At 46.7% G+C, this 19850-nt stretch overlaps 1 protein-coding gene across 1 annotated transcript in view; it reads left to right on the top strand.

Annotated features, from left to right (window-relative positions):
- The first annotated feature begins 94 nt into the window (after window positions 1-94).
- LOC138568964 (immunoglobulin lambda-1 light chain-like) overlaps window positions 95-19850 on the top strand; it is a 54585-nt gene continuing 34829 nt past the window's right edge. The window contains exons 1-2 of the mRNA XM_069646714.1: window positions 95-191; window positions 13831-13969. Of these exons, the coding sequence (XP_069502815.1) occupies window positions 13852-13969 (118 nt within the window). The 5' untranslated portion in view covers window positions 95-191; window positions 13831-13851. The remainder of the gene's footprint in view (window positions 192-13830; window positions 13970-19850) is intronic.

Below are 19850 nucleotides of genomic sequence, written 5' to 3'. Positions count from 1 at the left end.
TCTGTTGGGTATGAAAACAACAGCATTAAGAAACTGCAAGCCAGAACACCCCAAATAGTGCAGCGGCTGTTTTCTCGCCGAGTGAGACTAGCCCCTGGACTCCACCAAAGAAGTGCTGACGAAGAGAGGAGACTGGCCCGAGGAGCTGGAGACGGCGTCTGGCCACAGAGAGGGGTCCTGTTCACCTTAAGGTTATTTTTAAGCGTTTATGTATGTTTTGTCTGTCCGAAGGATTTTCTTTAAATTGAAATAATTAAGTGTCCTCTCAATTTATTTACGCAAAAGACCTTATACTTTTGCCTGGGTATGTTCGATTTTAGAGAAAGGTGAGAGAGAGAGTGCGAGCGGGAGAGAGAGAGGGAGTGGAAACAGCACCGACTGCTGCAGTGATGCGCTCAACATATTCGGGATACTTAAATAGTATTCCAGTTCTATTGATTAGTTTAATTTTGCTTTCATTCCTCCTTTGCATTTGTGGCAAATGTTTCAATTCTCCAAATGTACATATTTTGTATGTGTAAAATTGTAATAATAATGTTTTATTTAGTGACTAGCTTTCCCCGGCATATCATACGCCCACGTTCAGGTGGACCTCCTCTGAGGCATTCTCCCTTTCCTCACGATGTCTCTAAAGCTGTGGTCCTCTCCAGGCTGGACTACTGTAAAAGCCACTCCCTCAATCTGCCTAAATACTCCCTTCACCCCTCTTCAACTAATCCAGAAAAGGACTGCAAGACTTATCCTTGGCCTCAAGCCCAGGAACTGCATCTCACCAGCCCTAAAATCTCTCCACTGGCTCATGGTTGCTGCAAGGATCAAGTTCAAAACCCTTTGTATCAGCCACTAGACTTTCTGTGGCCTGGAACCCCTCTACATCCAACTCTCTCTCCCTAAATAACTCCCTGCTAGAGCCCTTCTGTCATCTATCTCGAACTCCCTACAGATCATACGCTTTTCCAAGCAGAGAGTGGGGGTTGGATCCTTTCTGCCGAAGGTGCCTCCCTCTGGAACCGTCTCCCTGCCCCTCTCAGATTTCAGCCGGATCTCCTTAGGTTCCAGTAGTGTCTCAATACCTTCCTTTTATCTTCTTCCTTCCCTCTCCCCCTCCCCTGCTAATGTCCCTGTCTGTTTCTAAAACTGTCTACCTCGTTCCTTCAGAGTCTTCAGGACAAAATGGCCCCCATTTCAGTATACCCCTTCACTTGGTCTCCCCAAGCCCCCCTCAACCTACACTGCTCTTCGGCCCTGCCCCCCTTCCCTTGCCTGGCTGGACCTGCCCCCATGTAGCCCTTCCAGCCCGTTACCTCGCACTGAGCTTGTGGACCTTCCTTCCCATGCACTCTCTGCTTTTCCCTGGCTCTGTCCACCTGGACTCCCCTGGCACTTGTTTTTCCCACAGGCTGTCCGCCTTGACCTCCCCTCTCCCCTGCACTTCTCTTATTGCACTTGCACGTTCCAAACATCACAAGGCCTAGTAGGATCACTGTTTTTGTTTTCCTCCCTGCCCACACCCTCTTGTCTTGTTGTGCCTTGAAACACATTATGCATAGGTGCATTATTAATACTCAATCAATCAATAAATCAATCAAGCGTACTCTCTCTCTTTCGCTTGCTCTCTGTTCCCCTTCTTTCTATCTCTGTTTCACTCTGTGTCTCTATCTCTCTGTGGGTGAGAGTTGTGCTGTTAGGTGCATGTCTGCTTGAGTCACCCAAGCAACTGTTGACAGCAGTGCAACCAGAGAACAATAAGGGTAGCTCCAAATTAGGAAGGGGTGCACTATTTTTTGTGGTTCAGTGCAGAGTTAGAGATTCAGCAACAGATACATCCCCTAAGGCGGGGCCCTCCCTGATAAGTGGAGACCTACATTGTTATCGCATGTGCCCTATAGGAATGTTGACACCACAATGAGGGTGAATTATCCATAACCGAGGGAGTGAGGGGGGTTTGGATAAGCTTTGCCGGGCAAGGCAAGGGGTCTCGCAGACCTTTGAACAGACCAGATGATCAGGCTTCAGGGTCTACAACTGCATTTGTTATTTTCTTTTTTTTCTAATAAATATTAGTGATGGTGCATAATGTGAAAAATATGCTGCACATTGAAGAAACAGATTATTGATTTCAAAGTGAACATGAAAAGAAAGGACACTTTGAGAGAAAATATAGGGTGCGTTCTCGGCAAACTAAGCTTTAAAAAAGGGTCATCATTTGATTGTGCTAACCTTGAAAACTGGATCTTTTTAAATGTGTGCACTGTTCATTGTGTAATTAGCACTTCCAGTATATACTTAGACATTATGAGAAAATTAGTTGTTTTACAGAGCAAAGCACATTATCAAAATGTAGACAAACCATAAACATTATTTTGTGATAGAAGGTTCCATGTCCAATATGTACAGTCTGGTATAATTCTACTGTAGTCTTTTGAAATATCACTCTGAGAAAGGGGAAGGGAGCAGGTACACTTCAGAGGTTTCCTGGCAGCTTTGCGTACAATCAAAAACCATTGTGGGAACCTAAGAACTGCCACACATCTTTATATCCGACAAATATGCCTGTGTTAAAAGTGTTTTATGCTTCAATTATTAAGTTTATACTGCCCACTTTTCTTGGTGATCATTGCATTTCTCGCAAAACTCACCGTAACTTCAAAGTATTTGCAACCATGACATATATTACACTCATTCGGACAGCTTCAGAATTTGGAAGTGATCATAAAATGACTGTAGCAATCAGGGCCCAGCAGTGGGTATGCATGGTCGGTAATGGCACACCAGCCCAATCCATGGCTGGCCTGAGCAAAGCAAGCACCTTGGTGAGGGCTGCGGGCTGTTACTGGCCTGTTTGTCCCCCTGCTGGTGCATGATTGCCATTTGCACCCCAGGGTGAAAATAGTTAATTTATTTTTCCTAAGGAGATTGGTGCGTGAAAAAAAACAAGATGGCCCGCCACCATCGTAAGAGGGACTACATCCCTTTTCCATTTCTATGACAGTGGCTTGGAGTGGGAGGAGCGCCTGACAAGGACCACAAAGCTCTGGTCCAGCAGCTAAGTGGGGAGGATAGGTAGGGAAGGGGTTTGTTTCATTTTGAGGAGTGGGTAGGTGGGCAGGCAACAGGGAGAGGCTCCCTCTTGCCTTCCCACATTCCCCCTCAAAAAAAGATGGCGCTACCTGGGGAAGGGCCTCGGGTGGCTGGAAACAGCGGGCAGAGACTGTGCATTCTCGCCTGTTGTTCCAGCCACCAGATTGGCTGAGCACCCTTGCCCAGGTGTGAATATGACATATGTCAATGGACTGCATTGGGGGGAATGGGCTGTTCCTGCTTCTTAATTCCAGAGATAATGTTTCCTCAAACAGTACTAGGTTTGGGCGCTGGGCAGAATTTTAGAAGATGTGATGACAGGGAAATCAGTGACACTGTTCATGAATGTATATATCTAGGTATTGTACCTTTTTACCGAATAGAATGGCTCGCATGAACCAAAAGTTCTAAAAATGCTACCACCAAAAGTTCGATCCTTTGGTGGTAACATTGTAAAAAAAAAAAGAAACGGGGCTGCGGGGGTGTCCCCCGCATCCTCCCGCTCATTATACTTTGCAGTATAGTGAGCGGGGGATGCGGGGGACACCCCTGCCGCCTTCCGTAAAAAAAATAAAAAAGAAAAGGACCCTGCAGCGCCGGTTCCTCAGCACGGAAGTGAAAGGGAACTGGCGCTGCAGGGACCCAGCGTGAAGAAGAAGGTAAGTGGGGTTTGTTTATGTTTGGGGTGTGGGTGGGGTTGTGTCCTGGGTGTATTGTGGGTGTGTTGTTGGCATGGGTGGCTGTGTGGGTATGTACGTGTTTTTGCATGAGAAAGGTGCAAACCTTTGGTAGTTTGCACCTTTCTCATGCAAACTTTCTGGACGCGGGACATTCAGCCTCTGTCGGATCACGTTGATCCTAAATCTAGGATTGCTGTTCCACTTCTTGCTGTTTCATTACACTAGCAATAACAGATGTTACTATTGCCCATTTCAGTGCTACTCAATGTATTGACCTCACAAGGATAAAAGGCTGAGTTACTCCACCAAGGATCAAGCTTGTCCATTTCAGGTTACAGACAGATATTTGCTCAGCACAGATTCACCACCAGCAAAATTAGAAGGTTTTGTTAAAAGATTTGGGAAATCCTAATGCTTTTCAAGGGTCAACATCTAAACACTAGCAAATGTAAGCATGGTCTATTATGATAGAAGTGACCATCCAAGCGCATGTTTCTGATAAAAGAGTATGTAACTTCCAAACACACTCGGTCATGGGTCATTTTATGCAATTCATTCCTCGCCTATTGCGTACCTTACCTCCATTTAGACGTCTTTTGCAGAATTGGGGCATTTGTAATGTAATGTAAGAGTTCTAGTATAGCTCGATTCAGCACTATTGGTTTTCCAGACCACGTGAAGTCCTCGTTAACCATGGCGCCCATCAGCCTCCAGTACTACCAATATTTTGGGGGAGAAACTAGAACGCACATAGTTGATACTGTCACTGGGGGTTGCTAGGTTTCCTCAACCTCACACTGCACCCTGTCTCCTGTCTACTGAAGCACCAGCCAGTCCAGCAACTCCCACCAGCATTAAAGGCATTAACCTCACTACCTGCAAGAAGACTTCACTGAATACTGGCTTTCTCCTGTAACTATACGTGTGCCTGTTTCCTGCAGCCGTGGCAATGCTCTGATGGTTACCTATCTACTCCCTAAATCAGACCTGCCATCATGCCCCATTTCAGCGGGGAGATGCTAGTCTAGTCACACTTTTAACTTTGCATTTTGGGACTTGTAGCCCTGGTTTATAATGGTGAAAAGGCGGATTACAAGTCCCAGAAGGTAAAGTTAAAACCTGGACTGGAATACCATCTCCCGACTGGAATGGTGCATGTTGGCATGTATATTGAAGCATTACCAGGATAGCCACACGCCAGCACCTCATGTTGTATGGTCTATAGATAGGACAGTGAATACATTAAGCCTAGTGGTCTCAACCCAGAACAGTTCATAAGAATTACATCATTATCCAGCATCATATGTCAGGTCCAGTCTAATATGCTAGGTGCAGTCTCATATGTCCTGGGGTCGTTGGTACAGCGTAACCTTACATTTCACAGTACGGCCCTCTTATACCCAGATACATACATTGTATGCAAAGGTACGCTGATCATATATCTGGTATAACCTTTAAATGTCAGTTACATCCATCAAGTGCTGCCATCTTTTGAGAAATGGAGCCTCACATGTTCTTTAACAGCCATCACATGACCAGATATGACCTTGCATCCAGTAGCACAGGCTCACTTGTCCAAGTGCAGCCCTTATACGCTAGTAGCAGTGGGCAAAATGCATGTTTTTGGAACGTCATATGGTAATGGTGGTTTGACTTGGGTGCAAAATCTGCCTCTCCGGCACTATGGCTGTGGCACTGAATTTGGGGTTTGGCTCCCAACCAGCACGCACATTTGGCAGATGTCCACCTTAGCTGAGAGTCTAAGATCCTGATTCACATAAGTATGTTATAATGGCCCTATCCCATTGGAAAACTCCCCTTGAAGCAGACCTTTAATATTTAGCCACTAAAGGCACTCTGCGATTTCGGACAATAGGGCCATATCATTCAGGGTGCCTTGACGTGGCAACATCAACTAGAAAGGAGGCCTGAATGCTTCAGCCACTGGATTAGCTGGAATGAGGGGCATTCTAGCCAATCATGACTCATCTGGCCCGCCTCTCCCTGCTGTTAGAAAGTGGAGCAGGATTCTTGGAATCAGGGAGAGGGGCGATTCCACCTGTTCTGCTCCGCTCAGTAAAATGTCACCCACCACAAATTGCTTTCTAGAAGGTAAATACTTCATATTCTAAGTGTCACTCTTATTCTGAAGTACTTATATGCCAGTGTAGTCTGATATGTGCATGTGATAGCACCCTAGGTCCAGGTACCGCTTTATGTGTGAGGCAAAGGCACAGATGTGGCATAGTCTTCATATGCCAGTTATACCCACATAGCAGCACCATATGCCAAGGTAGCTCATATGCCAGATACTTCCTCATATGATCTACACACCCCCAACTCTGCAGGTTCCGCCATCATGTGGTATTTGCAAACTCGAATGTATTTATTTATTCATAAGACATTTGTAAGGCGCCTATACACAAGTGTTTCCAGGCGTCACAAGACAATGGGGGAGGGAGGACGAAGGATAAAAAGAACAATAACGGTAAATGGTCCTACCAGGCCGTGTGGCATTCAGATCATGCAAGTGCAGTGACAATAGGTGCAGGGGGAGAGGGCAGGTCAGGGCGGAATGGCTGGGATAAGGGAAGAAGGGAGGGGAGAAGTGCAGGAAGGCAGGGGCCCCCAGGGGCAGGGGAAGTGCTGAGAGGAGCCCCAGAGCGCAAGTTCCAGGGTAAACAGTGGTAAGGATCAGCTAGTGCGAGGACAGTGGACCAGTTTCAGGCTAGTCAGGGAAGGGTGCCCGACAGCAAGTGCTGGTTAAAGGGTGCTGGAGTAGACCGGACAACGAGGGCCTGGCCCCTGTAAGGCACATAGGGGACCAGGCACCAGTCACAGTGGCAGGGGGACATTAACAGGGGAGGAGTAAAAAACCTCAAACAACGTCAAGGTAAAGCCATGAGATGATAATTACATCATGGTGTGACCAGGCCCTTTCACCTCACTCACTCCAGAGAGGCATTCTGTACATCTTTACCAGAGACCAGTGCATCAGTGGTCACCCAACATGACAATCTGTGCCATATAAATCCCATGTAAAACAACATGACATGTGATCAGGTATTGTCATGCTGTGACAGGTGCAGCGTTTTATGCCCCATCTAGTATTGTCCTGGCTGGGCAATGTGCATGGCATTTATTTGAGAGCCCCAGCAAATCGAACTGAAATATTTCAGGCCCGGCAGAATGCCACTGCCTTCCTGCTTCCTGACCAATACCAAGTGTTATAGGTGGCCTGCTATGTTTGCACTGGCTCCCCTTGGAAAAAAGCATTCAACTTGGGATTTGCTGCATTGTGCCTGGAGCTATGTGCAATGCACGATGAAACGTGTCTCCAAACTAGAGAGGCTCCGTGCATCCCAGAGGCATCCTGAGGCTCAAGCGGCAGGAAGCTAGCTCTCCCCCTAGCTCCCAGGCTGTGAAATCTCCAGCTCTAGCAAGCCACGGAGCCAGTAGCTCTTCCATGAGGCCACAGTACTGGCAATAGTGCACTGAGCAAATATCCCTTCATCTGCCGGGGTACTCGGTACTGCATGCGAAGGTGAAACTGACAAGCCCAGCTAGAACCCGCGGATTACCGTCAACTTCCATTACACAGCAAGACAGATCCATGACATGGTCATGTGCAGCCTGACATGTTCTTGTACTGTCATCATAAACATCTTACTGACAGTCCATTCCAGCTGTAGCCTCACATGCTCACATACAGCGGCTGACCCGGAACCAGCAGAAGACGGTGAGGAAGCAAGGTCATGTGTGGCGATAGCTCGCAGTCTGTCCATTGACTCCAGAAGCCGGCATGCGGGGGTCAAGAGAGGCGAGCAGAGAGGCGGGCGACTCACAAGGAGGACGTTCTCCAGCCCCCTGTTCGAACTGGAACCAGCAGTAAGACAGGGGAGCAGTGTAGGTCCCCATTCGATTCTTCTGCTGTCCACCACGTCCCTTTTACGGATGCTTTATTGTTCCTGACTGCTTGCTCCTATATGACCTTTTGTGTCTCTGAGTGAATAGTATACCGTCTCCATCCAGATCACTTAACCGTCCTCGTTACAACTCCTTTACCCCCAGCTCCATGAAAGGGATTGAGTGCAGAGCACCGTGTAAAGCGTCCTTTAGCTCCCAGCAAATTGACTTCCAAGATGTGACCCGATTTCCTCAGTGTTCCCGCCCATTCTGCCTCACAGATTGTCCCATCCAACATCTCTCTCTCATAATGCACGTTCCTAGCCCCCCCCTTATCTCTCTCTCTCTTACATTGTCCCGTCCAATCCTCTCTCTCATAGTGCCCCTTCCAATCATTATGCTCATAGGGCCCCTTACGATCCTGTTGTGGAGTGGACCACAACATATTCATCTAGACTCCCTGCATTGGATCAGAAAATACATCTTGGACCTGCATTTCAATGCTGGGGGCGCACATAACAATTTTGTCAGGTTCTGCTGGATGGTCGTTACCCCAGCTTTTATCTTTTCCAGTACCCGTATCCCCCCACTCCTGCCCCCGCCCCCCCCCCCCCCAGCACTCTCCCTCTCTCCCTCTTTCACAGACTGGGTGTAGAATGCATAACTGGCCTGTCCACTGGGATTATCACCAGTGCACTACAATAATCCAGTACATCTTCTATAAGGGACAGCTTTTCCCTGGACGGGTCAATATTGAGGCTTGCATGAATTTTATTTATTTATTTAAACAAGGAAAGATATTGAAACAAAGTAACAACACGAATCCATTTTAAAGTTTAGTGAGATTGGTACTGGCTCATACACGTTGGACTATGCTTCGCAGTTGCCCTAATTTGGATGGTGTCACCTGCTTTGGTCTCTTTATAGTTTGGGCTATAAGGTGTCACTTGCGACACCTATAAGCCAAAACTATTGATTAGAGTACAGATAGGCAGGAATGGCATATGAGGAGGGACACAGAGGAGGGGCACATCTCTAGGTGTCGCTTGGTTATGTGCTCACTCATTGCCTGCACCTGGCCATGCTAATCCCTATGGCCATTTCCACCCATTCCTGCGTCTGCAGACCCAAAACACTGCCTCATGGGAACTCTTTGAGCTCACTTTATTCAAGCCTTACCATCAGGCTCTGCATTCAAAGTGCCTGCCAGTGTTTGTTCAAAGCATTCTTCTGAGAGTTAATTACTTAATTGGAGTTGTAATGATATAATAAAAATGTCTTTCCAGGCCATCCTTCAGCCACTTGATATATAAACACCCTGAATGTCCTTCACTGAAGTCCTGTTTCAAACAAGCATTGTCAAAGCCAACATTTGTGGCTTGTGCATATGTTTTGCGTGTTTGCAAGGTACTGCTATTAGGTGCTGAAGTACTCACACCATTTTGCACCTCATACCAACAATGGGTAGTTAATACCACTATGGCTGTGCCTGGCAAGGGCCTTCCCTATGTCTACACAAACACACAAACTGTTTGCATTGCCAATGTTTTCTCCTTCTTGCCACAAGCTCTAGGCCTTTGGACGACTGGAGTGTCAAGATCTTCATTGACTAAAATGGGATCTCCCTTGCAAAAGAATGTGAGAAACTGACTTTAGGGGCGCCAAAAGGTTGAGAGGACAACTGGCTGCTGATAGGTCAAAAAGAAACTTTAAAAAATATATAGAAATGCTAATCCACTACTTCCCCTCTTTAGGGAAAGTCTCTCCAATGTGCGCTTTGACAGCGAGGGAGAGGATGGTCGAGTAGCAGATCCTGAGGTCTTTTTGCTCGAGGCAAAATCGTGATAAATCACTGGTGTCGCTCTCTTTCCTGAATACCGGGGACAGAGGGGAGGAAACCTTGACTGTCCCAGCAAAATCAGAAAAGTAGATGGGGCCAGGCACAGAACAGCCACAGCAGAGGCAGAGAAGCGCCAGGCGCGAGTACGCGCACACACACGTCCGCCCCCTTGTCCTCTAGTGAGCTACTTGATTTACAATCAGTGCGATCCATTGTAGGGTCTCTTTGAATTTGATGTCTGTTAGTAGGTGTGAGATGCAAATTATTTTTTTTTTATTACATCAACTGGCACTCACTATATTCCCCTTTCCCCCTCCTTTTCTTCAGGAACCAACTTTGCATCTTGGAGTACTAAAGCACAAGGCGTGGTAAGACCCTCAGATGGCAGGAACAGGCTCATGAGGCATATCTAGAGGGGCACAAGTGAGTGGACTCTGCCTGAAGCTAGTGGTCAAAGTGTACACAAAGAAGTAGTGGAACTGTGTTCCCTGCTGGCCTGCTCCCCACAAACCGCATCTCCGCGCCACCTCCCACGCACAAGCCAAACCCCACCCGCTGTTTAAGGGAATGTTCAGTGCAGTGCACTTGTTACAACTGTTTCCTACACTTAATTTAAAACAAAACAATTCCGGAACGGTTTCTTTTTAAAATAAAAGTAAAGGAACAGTAAAAACCTTTTTTATAGACGCACCAGTGCAGATTTCATTATGTGCACGCACATTTTCACGCGCCTTGGGACTCAATAGATGAACGATATGCTAAACTAGGAGCTTGAGGTCTGACAGAGAATTGCAGGTCTGGTGAGGAGGAAGGATGGCTGGGTTTCTGAATGTGGCCAGCTGTGTAAGGTTATGCAGTGTCCCTAGGGCCTTATCACGACTTTGGTGGTAACCCTTAAATCTGGCGGTCGCGCTATTACCGCCGGATTTAAGGGTCCAACAAATCAGGGCTTCGGCGGATTTCGCCCCAGCTCTGAGCTGGGGCATTCCCGAATGGGCTCAATGGGGAATGGGGATTACATTACTGCCGAACTCGTGATCCGGCGCTATTAGCGCCAGAGAGTTCGGCGGTAGGTACCGCCGGCGGTAACGCCGAAGTCGTGATGAGGCTATCTCTTCATGCCTTGATGATCTTCTCCCAGGAGCCGGTGGTACACCAGCAGCCAGTGACAGGCTTCCTCTGAACCAGGGGAGTGTGACCAGCCTTCTCCCCTACATCTGCTCCTCACGAGGGCCGTTTTAATGTTTCCCTGGGGGAAGGCCGAGCTGGCGGAAGTGGTTGGCTTGCATGGCAGGCAAACAAGTACTGTGTCTCCCTCCAAATATAAAATGATGTTTATTTGTTCGGTTCATTGAATAGAGCCAACTGTAAAGCAGAAAGGACTGTTATCTAAGGGTGCGAGAAGTACACTTCAAACCCTCGTCACGTCTCCTACTCTGGCAACACTACACAAATGTAATAATATCACTTTTGTAATGTTTCACGGCAGATCACCCCTTCTTTTATTGGATGGTTTATAGAAAGTAAAAATATAGCACAATAGTATAATTCGATATAATTACAAGTGAATAGCATCACGTATTAAAAACTAAAATGAAAGTGTAAAGAAGATGCATGGATAGGTCTTCTGTAGATACAATAGCGAGTACTAGTGTAAAGCTAGCGTCTAAGACAAAGTGCGTACCCCCTCACTAACCCGATGAAATAGTGAGACATATTGACTGGGGGGGACAAATAAGGAACTTCACAAGGACCTCAAACCAACACCTTACCCACAACAGGTCTGCCAGCCCAAATCTATGTCACTTTGCTCTAGTGACAACAAAATATCAGCAAGCGACCCCTTATACTTCATCTGACTGCCGCGTCCCAGACCCCTGCCATCCAACCAGATTTCTAAGGTTGACTCCCCCTAACCAAGTTTCCCCCACCAATGCAATACGCAAAGCTGTACCATATGGAACACAAGTGTTATGTGGACTATGTTTCTTGCTCATAGCTCTCCTCTGTGGAACACAAGTGTTATATGAGACTATCTCTTCTTGCATATGGCCCTATGGAACACACGTGTTATATAGACTATCTGTTCCTGTGCAAGGCTCTCCCCTATGGAACACACGTGTTATATAGACTATCTCTTCCTGTGCAAGGCTCTCCCCTATGGAACACACATGTTATATAGACTATCTCTTTCTGTGCAAGGCTCACCCCTGTGTAACACACATGTTATATAGATTATCTCTTCCTGTGCATGGCTCTCCCCTGTGGAACACACATGTTATATGAGACTATCTCTTCCTGCACATGGCTCTCCCCTGTGGAACACACGTTATATGAGACTATCTCTTCTTGCACACAGCTCTCCCCTGTGGAACACATGTTACATGAGACTATGGGCCTCATTACACAGTAGGAGGTAACCATGCCGCTATTAGCGGCATGGCTACTCCCTTACCGCATACCGGGTACGCTATGGGGACTTACCGGGTCATTCCAATCCTGGAGGACCAGGTAAGTCCCCATTCCAAATACCATTCCCCATTCCCATTGAGCCCTAAGAGGGCTCAATGGGAATGGGGAAGGAGCTAATAACGGTACCACAATTTGCGATACTGTTATTAGCTCTGAAGTCCCGCAGCTGGTCTGGTCCTTAACCCCTGGTCAGACCAGGCGTTAAGGACGGGACCCACTGAGGGACCTCGAAGTAGGGTGCTAAGGGATTTCCGGCACCGGTGACCTTACTGGTGCCGGTAATCCCTTAGCGCCTACCGTGTAATGAGGCCCCATGTCTTCTTGCACATGGCTCTCCTCTGTGGAACACACATGTTATATGAGACTATCTCTTCTTGCACATGGTTCTCCCCTGTGGAACACACGTGTCATATGAGACTATTTCTTTTTGCACATGGCTCTCCCCTGTGGAGCACACATGTTATATAAGACTATCTCTTCTTGCACATGAAGATACAAGATGTTTGAGCACCTGGAACCGTGGGTTGCTGCGCCTTCCGTCTCAGGTCTTAGGTGCACTGGCAGCCGGTAAGTAGAGACTGAAAAAGGCCCATGCTCGTGGTGCCTGTTGTGTGTGTCATGGAGAAGTGGTTTTAGTTTCTACTCATTAGGCGTGTGTGCTGACTTTTATGTACATAGGATTCTTCCTTTGGTTTTTGCTCAGGTGAGTGGAGAAATAGGGTCCACAAAGTTCAGTGTTGAGAGTCAAAAAAGAGAGTCATAAAATGGAAACTATGCAATAAACAAGAATTGCAAGCTATTAAGTGTGTAAAACAACCTTGTAGGCACCCTATTGAAAGCTTGGAATAAAGCAACAGGATAAAAATTGAAAAAATGGAATTGTGATTTTTAATCAGTTGGCGCAACAAGGATAATACCACAAACGAGAAATGATCTGGTACATTACTCAAGCCTTTGACAAATGATGTTAAAACATTGGGCCCAATTCACCAAAAGTGCTCATGCAACTTGTCAGACTAGTGCATCCACTTGACTTTTGAAAAAAATGTAGCGCCTGATTCATAATGGGCCTAATAATATGTTTATAACGAGTGCGCACACAGCTGTGTACAGAGGCTCTTTCTCCCAAACCCTGTTGGCAATTGCAAAAACCATAAGATGAGAGGGGTACTTTTCATGCACTTCAGAAGCGCTTCCCGGTCACTAAGGGACCGAGCTGTGAAGTGCATGAAAAATAATAATACATATACTACTGTGCCTCTTTGGAAAAGGCACAAGGGGATATGTATGGCATGGGGAGGAGAGGGGCTAAAGTAAGCACTGCTTTCCTTCTTACATTTCTATCCCTTAAACAGGCGCAGAAATCGTTTTTTTCCCTTTACACACATGTTACAGTTGCAGGCCACTTATGAGCCTGTCACTGTGAAATGCGCTGCCAGCACCTGCAAAAGTGCTGAATCCTCTCTCATACATTAGTGTAGAGGATGCTTAAGTAAGGAGGCTGACCAGCATATCGTGCAGCCCCCATGAAATGCACAAATCCCCTAATATGTTCATCTGCTCTTTTCTTAAAAACACACTAGACAAAGGCTACTGTTTTAGCTGTGTTGTGTTTTTGTGTGAATCAGGCCCCTTGGGCATGCTGTGACCTGGGCCGTGAAGGGCAATAGCGTTTGCTTAACCTTAACTGCTGAGCTTTAATCAAGTCTATGCAAAAGGACGAGCCTACTCGTCCTTAGCACTTCAGGGGTTAAATGAGCAGCACTGCCTGGACTCGCTTTCCTTTGTTCCTTTGGTTCTCTTTCTGTGCTTAACGTTGCATAGTTCTCATTCCTTTGTTTTTATGTACAGAGTCTTCCATCCGCCAGAAGAATGGACGGCTCAGGCATACGCATCTTTGGGTCTCTTAGGAAGATGGGCGCACTCAATCTCACCGCAGCATTTGCCCAACTGATGAGCTGCCTTCTTCTGATGGCACCTCCCTTTTATGGTGAGTACACAGCAACAGCACAAGCACGATGATGCACGGTGGCTTTCATACCCTTGTTTTGCCCATCTCTTTTTGATAATTACTGAAATGGAACAGGGTCCCAAAAGGTGACGTCACGGAACCCTAGTTTAATGTTAAAAAGTCCACCTTTGCACTCACTACCATCCTGTCAGAACTTGTTTGAGTAGGCCTCTGTTGTGACATGAAATGGGACGGGACCACCTTAAGGGGAGAGCCACCTTAAGGAGGCAACAGGAAGTTAAGGACACAGGGAAAGGAGGGAGGAAGAGGAGGGGCTACTGGACCTCGGGAAACAAGCTGGAGACAATAAAGAAGGTTCGCTTTCAGAATGGCTCTGGTTTGTTTATTGAGAGTATGGTGAATGAAGCAGAGAAGGAGTGTGGCCGAGGGATAGCTTCCTCCAAGGTCAGACTAGACAAAACAGTCTTGCAGAGCTTTTCTAAGGTAGCAGGTTGTCTCTGCAGTTCTCATTCGTAAAGCGTGTCATAAATATAAGGGTTATTCGAGGTCCCAGCCCCGCAGAAAGGATCCATTGACCCTCTCTTGTTGCACTAATCGGTAGCTACAATTAAGGTAAAAAGGAAAACCAATACAGTACTACATCTTGAATTTCAATTGGTACACTGAAAATGCTTTTTACCAAATTAAACTTTAAGAAGCCCAATAATTTTCACGGAAATTGAATGAATGTGACAGAGGTAAAGGATCCAGGGAGGAGCAGCCTGGCTTTTTAAATATCTGCCCCAAGATCGCAGTCAGCGTCAAAGGGCCCAGCTGGGGTCGGGTGAGCGTGTATGCACAGAGACAAGGACAAAACCCCATGGATACCTGGGAGGAATTGCTATCCATGGGGTGCTGTGGCTTCAAAGTAACAGGAGTACTAGGAGGGTGCAGTAGGGTTCCTACAAAAAAAAACTGCTGGGTTGGAGCGCTCTGGATATCGGATTCAGAAGCAAAACGTCTGGTGGAAACCAAAAGGTACTCCATAAGTGGCCAGTGGACCAAAGAGCCGCTCTATAGGTAATTTACCTCACATTTAGATTCAGGACAAACTACCTAAAATGCATTTACAGCAAAAACTGGGGCTGACAGTGCCCTTGATATGTAAGATCACACTAGTGAACATTGTGAAAGGGAGGCTACGAGGGCTGTTCATACGTGTCAATAGGGTGAACAAAAGGGACTGAAATTCCTTTGGTGTTCAAACATGGAATATATTGGTTTATTTCTCAGTCCTCCGCCTTCGGTTTCCCGTTGTTTAAACGAACATAATTACTTTGAAGTAATTCACGTGAAAGGCATTACTTTGAATTACTTTGAATTTGGAATATATAGTGGCGGGTTAAGCAGTTTAGGGGGTTGGGAAGGGTTTGGGGTAGAGGTGGTAGTGAAGGGGAAAGGGTGTTTGGGGGGGCGCCTGCAAATAAGAAAATAAAACAATTAAGCCATTTTTCGAAGCAATGCCTTCGTAGTAAATAACTTTGAAGTAATTCATTTCGGCAAAATAACATGGAACCCTTAGTTCTTTAAACAAGTATCCGATTAGGCAATGTATCTTCTAAAGGGCACACGGGCCTCGAAAAGGCACTGCTTCACTGTCCAAAACCCTAACAAGTGCTGACGCATGTATGCCCCAACTGTACAGCAAATTAAAAATAAAATAGAATAAAAAATTGAAGTAAAAACCAAATGCAAGCAAAAACAAAATCGTGTTAGGATTAGGAGAGCAGCAAGTTGATTAACATTAGGCCAAGTTTACATTTGGACAAGTGAATGCGTTTTTGACATTTTCAAAAAATCAGTGATCGTGGGAAGCAGTCAAAAGAGCGATTGTTAGAGACTTTTTTAAGCCTTCAGTGCGGCTGCCAAGATGCCAAGCATGAGATTAAAAGGTAGAGCAGAGCGAACCTCAGCATATTAGACCTCAGTATATTAGATCTCAGCATATTATACCTCAGCATATTAGACCTCAGTATATTAGATCTCAGCATATTATACCTCAGCATATTAGACCTCAGTATATTAGATCTCAGCATAAACCTCAGCATATTAGACCTCAGTATAATAGATCTCACCATATTATACCTCAGCATATTAGACCTCAGTATATTAGATCTCAGCATATTATACCTCAGCATATTAGACCTCAGCATATTAGACATCCGCATATTAGACCTCAGTATATTAGATCTCAGCATATTATACCTCAGCATATTAGACCTCAGTATATTAGATCTCAGCATATTGTACCTCAGCATATTAGACCTCAGTGTATTAGACCTCAGTATATTAGACCTCAGTATATTTCCAATCCTGGTATTTTTGAAAATGTCACTGAGCCTAGTAAATTCGTTGTGTTTGTTCTCCCCTGCTTCCCCTCCCTTTGCCTGGTCGCGCTCTGAAAAACATGTGTATGAGCGCGATATGAATAAAATATCATATCACATCATATATCATATCATATCCGAACTCCAGATTGACGGATGGGCATAATGCAAGTGCCTAGATGGGATTGCAGCACACTTTAAAAATGTGCTCCAGGGAACTGGGAGTCAGTGATGACAAACCAACGTTGGGTAAAAGTGCTCAAACTCCTGTCTGATCAAAATTCCTTCAGCAGGGTAGCCGAAGGAACAGTGGTCTTCATTGGAGTGAACGGGGCTGCAGCATGAACTCTCAAGAGTGGATTTCCTTGCCCAGACAGAAGAGGGGCCTGCACTGATCTCAGAGGGAAATGTTTTTCAAGTGGGAGGTTGGAAAAAACAAGATTTGTCAAGAGGAGAGGCGTGGCATTTTCAGTGAAGATTGTTCTAGTGAGTTTACAGAAGACACCAGAGGTGGCGAACACAATGACAACTGATTCTGATTAGAAAAAGAAGAAGGGGCAGAGACCAGTTGGGACATCGTTTTTGTGGGTGAAGTTTGAAGTGAAGTGCTGAAACCCAGTGCTTGATGAGATCAAGGTCAGACCCCATGAGGAGGATGACATTCAGCGACAAAACATTAAGAGAGATTTGGATCTCATCAGCATAGTTGTGTACCATGTGTCCCAATATGGCAGCTAGATCTCCCAGCAGCAAGTCAACATTCTCTTCAGAGATCTTTGTGCAACCTGCAGTTGCAGGTTCAAATCTCAGCAGCAGCTTATACTGAAGCATTAAAAAGTCACCTACTTCTATGCCCTTACATTAGGCCTCATTACAAGTTTGGAGGTAGCCAGGCCCTTAATTAGGGCATGGCTACCCCCAAACTCGGGTCTGGGTCCCGCGAAAGGGAAATTGATGGGCCATTCCAACCTCTGCAGGCCCAGTAATTTCCCTTTCGCGGGACCCGGAGCAGGTACGTCCCCATTTGAACCCCCATAGGACTCAAAGGGAATAGGGAGGATGGTAGCAGCGGTACCGTTCATAACGGTACCGTTGCTACCATCCTGTTCTGCTCGCGGGTGCCGCTCTGCACGCCTGGTCTGACCAGGCATTCAGAGCGGCCCCCGTGAGCAGAACTCATAATGTGGCGGCATGGCAACAACGGTGCCGGTACCACTACCAGCGCCTTTGTTGCCTTACCGCCACTGTTGTAATGAGGGCCATTGAGTATTAATAACACTGTCTATTGCAGTGCTTGGCTGAGGGTGGAGTATGCATTGAGTGCTATATACAAATATGACAGTTATTTTATTGCTGTTAGGAAAGATTTCATATTTGAATGTAATTTTCCTTCCATGTGTCAACCCCCAAACTTTTTGCTGCTGTTTTACACCCTGAACTAAACTTTGCCAGAGAAGCACAGCCCTCAGCTGCACTCCTCTGGGCTTTCGCTCACTTTTTATGGGGAAACTGACACACCCTTAAGACAGTCAGTACTGGGAGACTTTGTTTCCCTTAGTCCTTTCCTCATGTTGCAACTTTTGTGCGGCATGTAACAAGTGTACAACATAACTTAACTTACAGTACACTTGGGTCTCTAGTCTTTCCAAAGGCCCTAGAAACTCTCACTGGACTTATCATGAACTGTGCATTTGTGTCACGGACAGGACTGGTGGCAGCTATCGTTTTCTTATGTTTTTAACCCTTTCTTGCCATGTTAACCGCGCTAACTGCACTTACCGCGCTTGCCACAAATAGGTGGCCTGGCTCCAAAATTGTCCTGTCCTTTGGCCATCTTGCCCCTTCACCTTTCCCAGGTCGAGTCGACTTGGGATAGTCCTTATTTGTCATGCACTTTCCTGCGAAACCCAATGCTTTCGCGGGCTTCTGCATGCCTGGTGTCTGTGCCTCCAGGATGTGGGCTGGGATGTCTGTTCCCAATACACATCATGGGTGCCAGAGAGTCTAGAGTGTCCTGAATGCCTGGGACCACTGTGGTCCGTGATTGGTCCACGTAGGGAGTGCGTGTTTGTGAGCAGATCTCCCATTGGGTCCTCTCCGTTTTGGCGAAGAGGGAACTTTGGATAAGAGGAGGCTGAAAACACTGCTACCATGTTGATCTCCTGAGTTCACACGAACAAAGGATAAGGAGCCAAGTATCCTGCAACAAGAAGCCGAGTCGAGGAACCGCTGGTGACCTGCTGGAAGGTTTTGCACCCTGAGCCCACTGTCGTCCTGCGAGACCCCTCGGCATCTGATTGTCCTAGAACGTCTGCGAAGGCGCTTTGACCCATTGAAATAGTGGGACCAACTATTCTCGGCACCTTCATCAAAACCCGCAAATAAGCCTCTTCGGAAGTGTCCCTGGGACAACCAGTGGGCTGACCAGCTTAGACGGGACGTTTACTCTGTCACCGCCGTGGTTTTGAGGAAGCCCTCGAAACTTGGCATACTGCTAGCTCTGTGTCCATGGCACCCTCACACCGAAATTCATACACTTGGCATTCCCAGGTCTGAAGTGAGACGAGTGTACCCGGACCGGAGTAAACGCGGTTGCCGTGTTGCCCTGCTGTGGCAAAGACCTGTGCATTTGTGACCCCCTTGCCCCTGAAGCCTGCTGCAGTGGAACTGGGCCGATTCCTCTACCATGAGTGGAAAAATCGCCACTGTCCCGTTTGGGAATCCTCGCTGCATCTTGGGAACTACACGGTGTCGAGACGTCCTGATTGTCGCATTCGAACCTGCCAGCGAAGAGGACTGTAGTGGCGAAGTGTGGGTCTGTCTGCATCGGGGACCGGTGAGAAGTCCTTACCCCAACTGGTGGCCCCTAGCACAGGAGCCCAATTTTACGCATGAAGTGGCCCCGCAGGACCCCTTTCCTTTCCACAGCTATTGCGAAATAGTGACTCCATCGCGCACTCTCAAACTGCCTCTACCCTCCAGTGGAGGTCCTGCTTGAATAGTGGGAACTTGTTTTTCATTGCCTTATCCACCTTCCTGAGCTGCTGGAGACCCTTGAAGAGACCCTATTTTGTCCATTGGCACCAGCGCATGCAGGTACTATTGAGCATAAGGCTCCTTTCCTCGTAGGGCTTGGACTGCCTCTTAGTTAGGTGTATTTTTGATATCGAACTGGGTCTAAAGATTACTTGCACTGCCTGTTTTCCTCCCCATCTAGGTGGTCTACATATTTCGTGCTCTTAACTCCTTAGACCCCATTGGTCTTGTATATATATTGTATTGATTGTGATGTGTTGGTTTACTTTAGTGTTACTGTGATTCTTTGCTATGGTCTATGTTACAAAGGCCTTGTAATAAATGTGTAGTAGGAAGGGAGGATAAGGGGAGCTATGAGAGAGCATGTTAGAGGTGTGGGGCAGAGGAGTAAGGAACCCTGTCTACCAATCGGACCCAGATCAGGACAGAGCCGCATCAGGGGAGACTACGCAAGCCGAGCGCCTCAATTCAGGATAGAGACGCAAACTAAAAAACCC

The sequence above is a fragment of the Ambystoma mexicanum genome, chromosome 2q (genome assembly GCF_040938575.1).
Source record: "Ambystoma mexicanum isolate Mex_15411 chromosome 2q, UKY_AmexF1_1, whole genome shotgun sequence".
NCBI lineage: Eukaryota > Metazoa > Chordata > Amphibia > Caudata > Ambystomatidae > Ambystoma > Ambystoma mexicanum.
The sequence above is the reverse complement of the archived record's forward strand: the minus strand, read 5'-3'. Positions and strand labels throughout refer to the sequence as shown.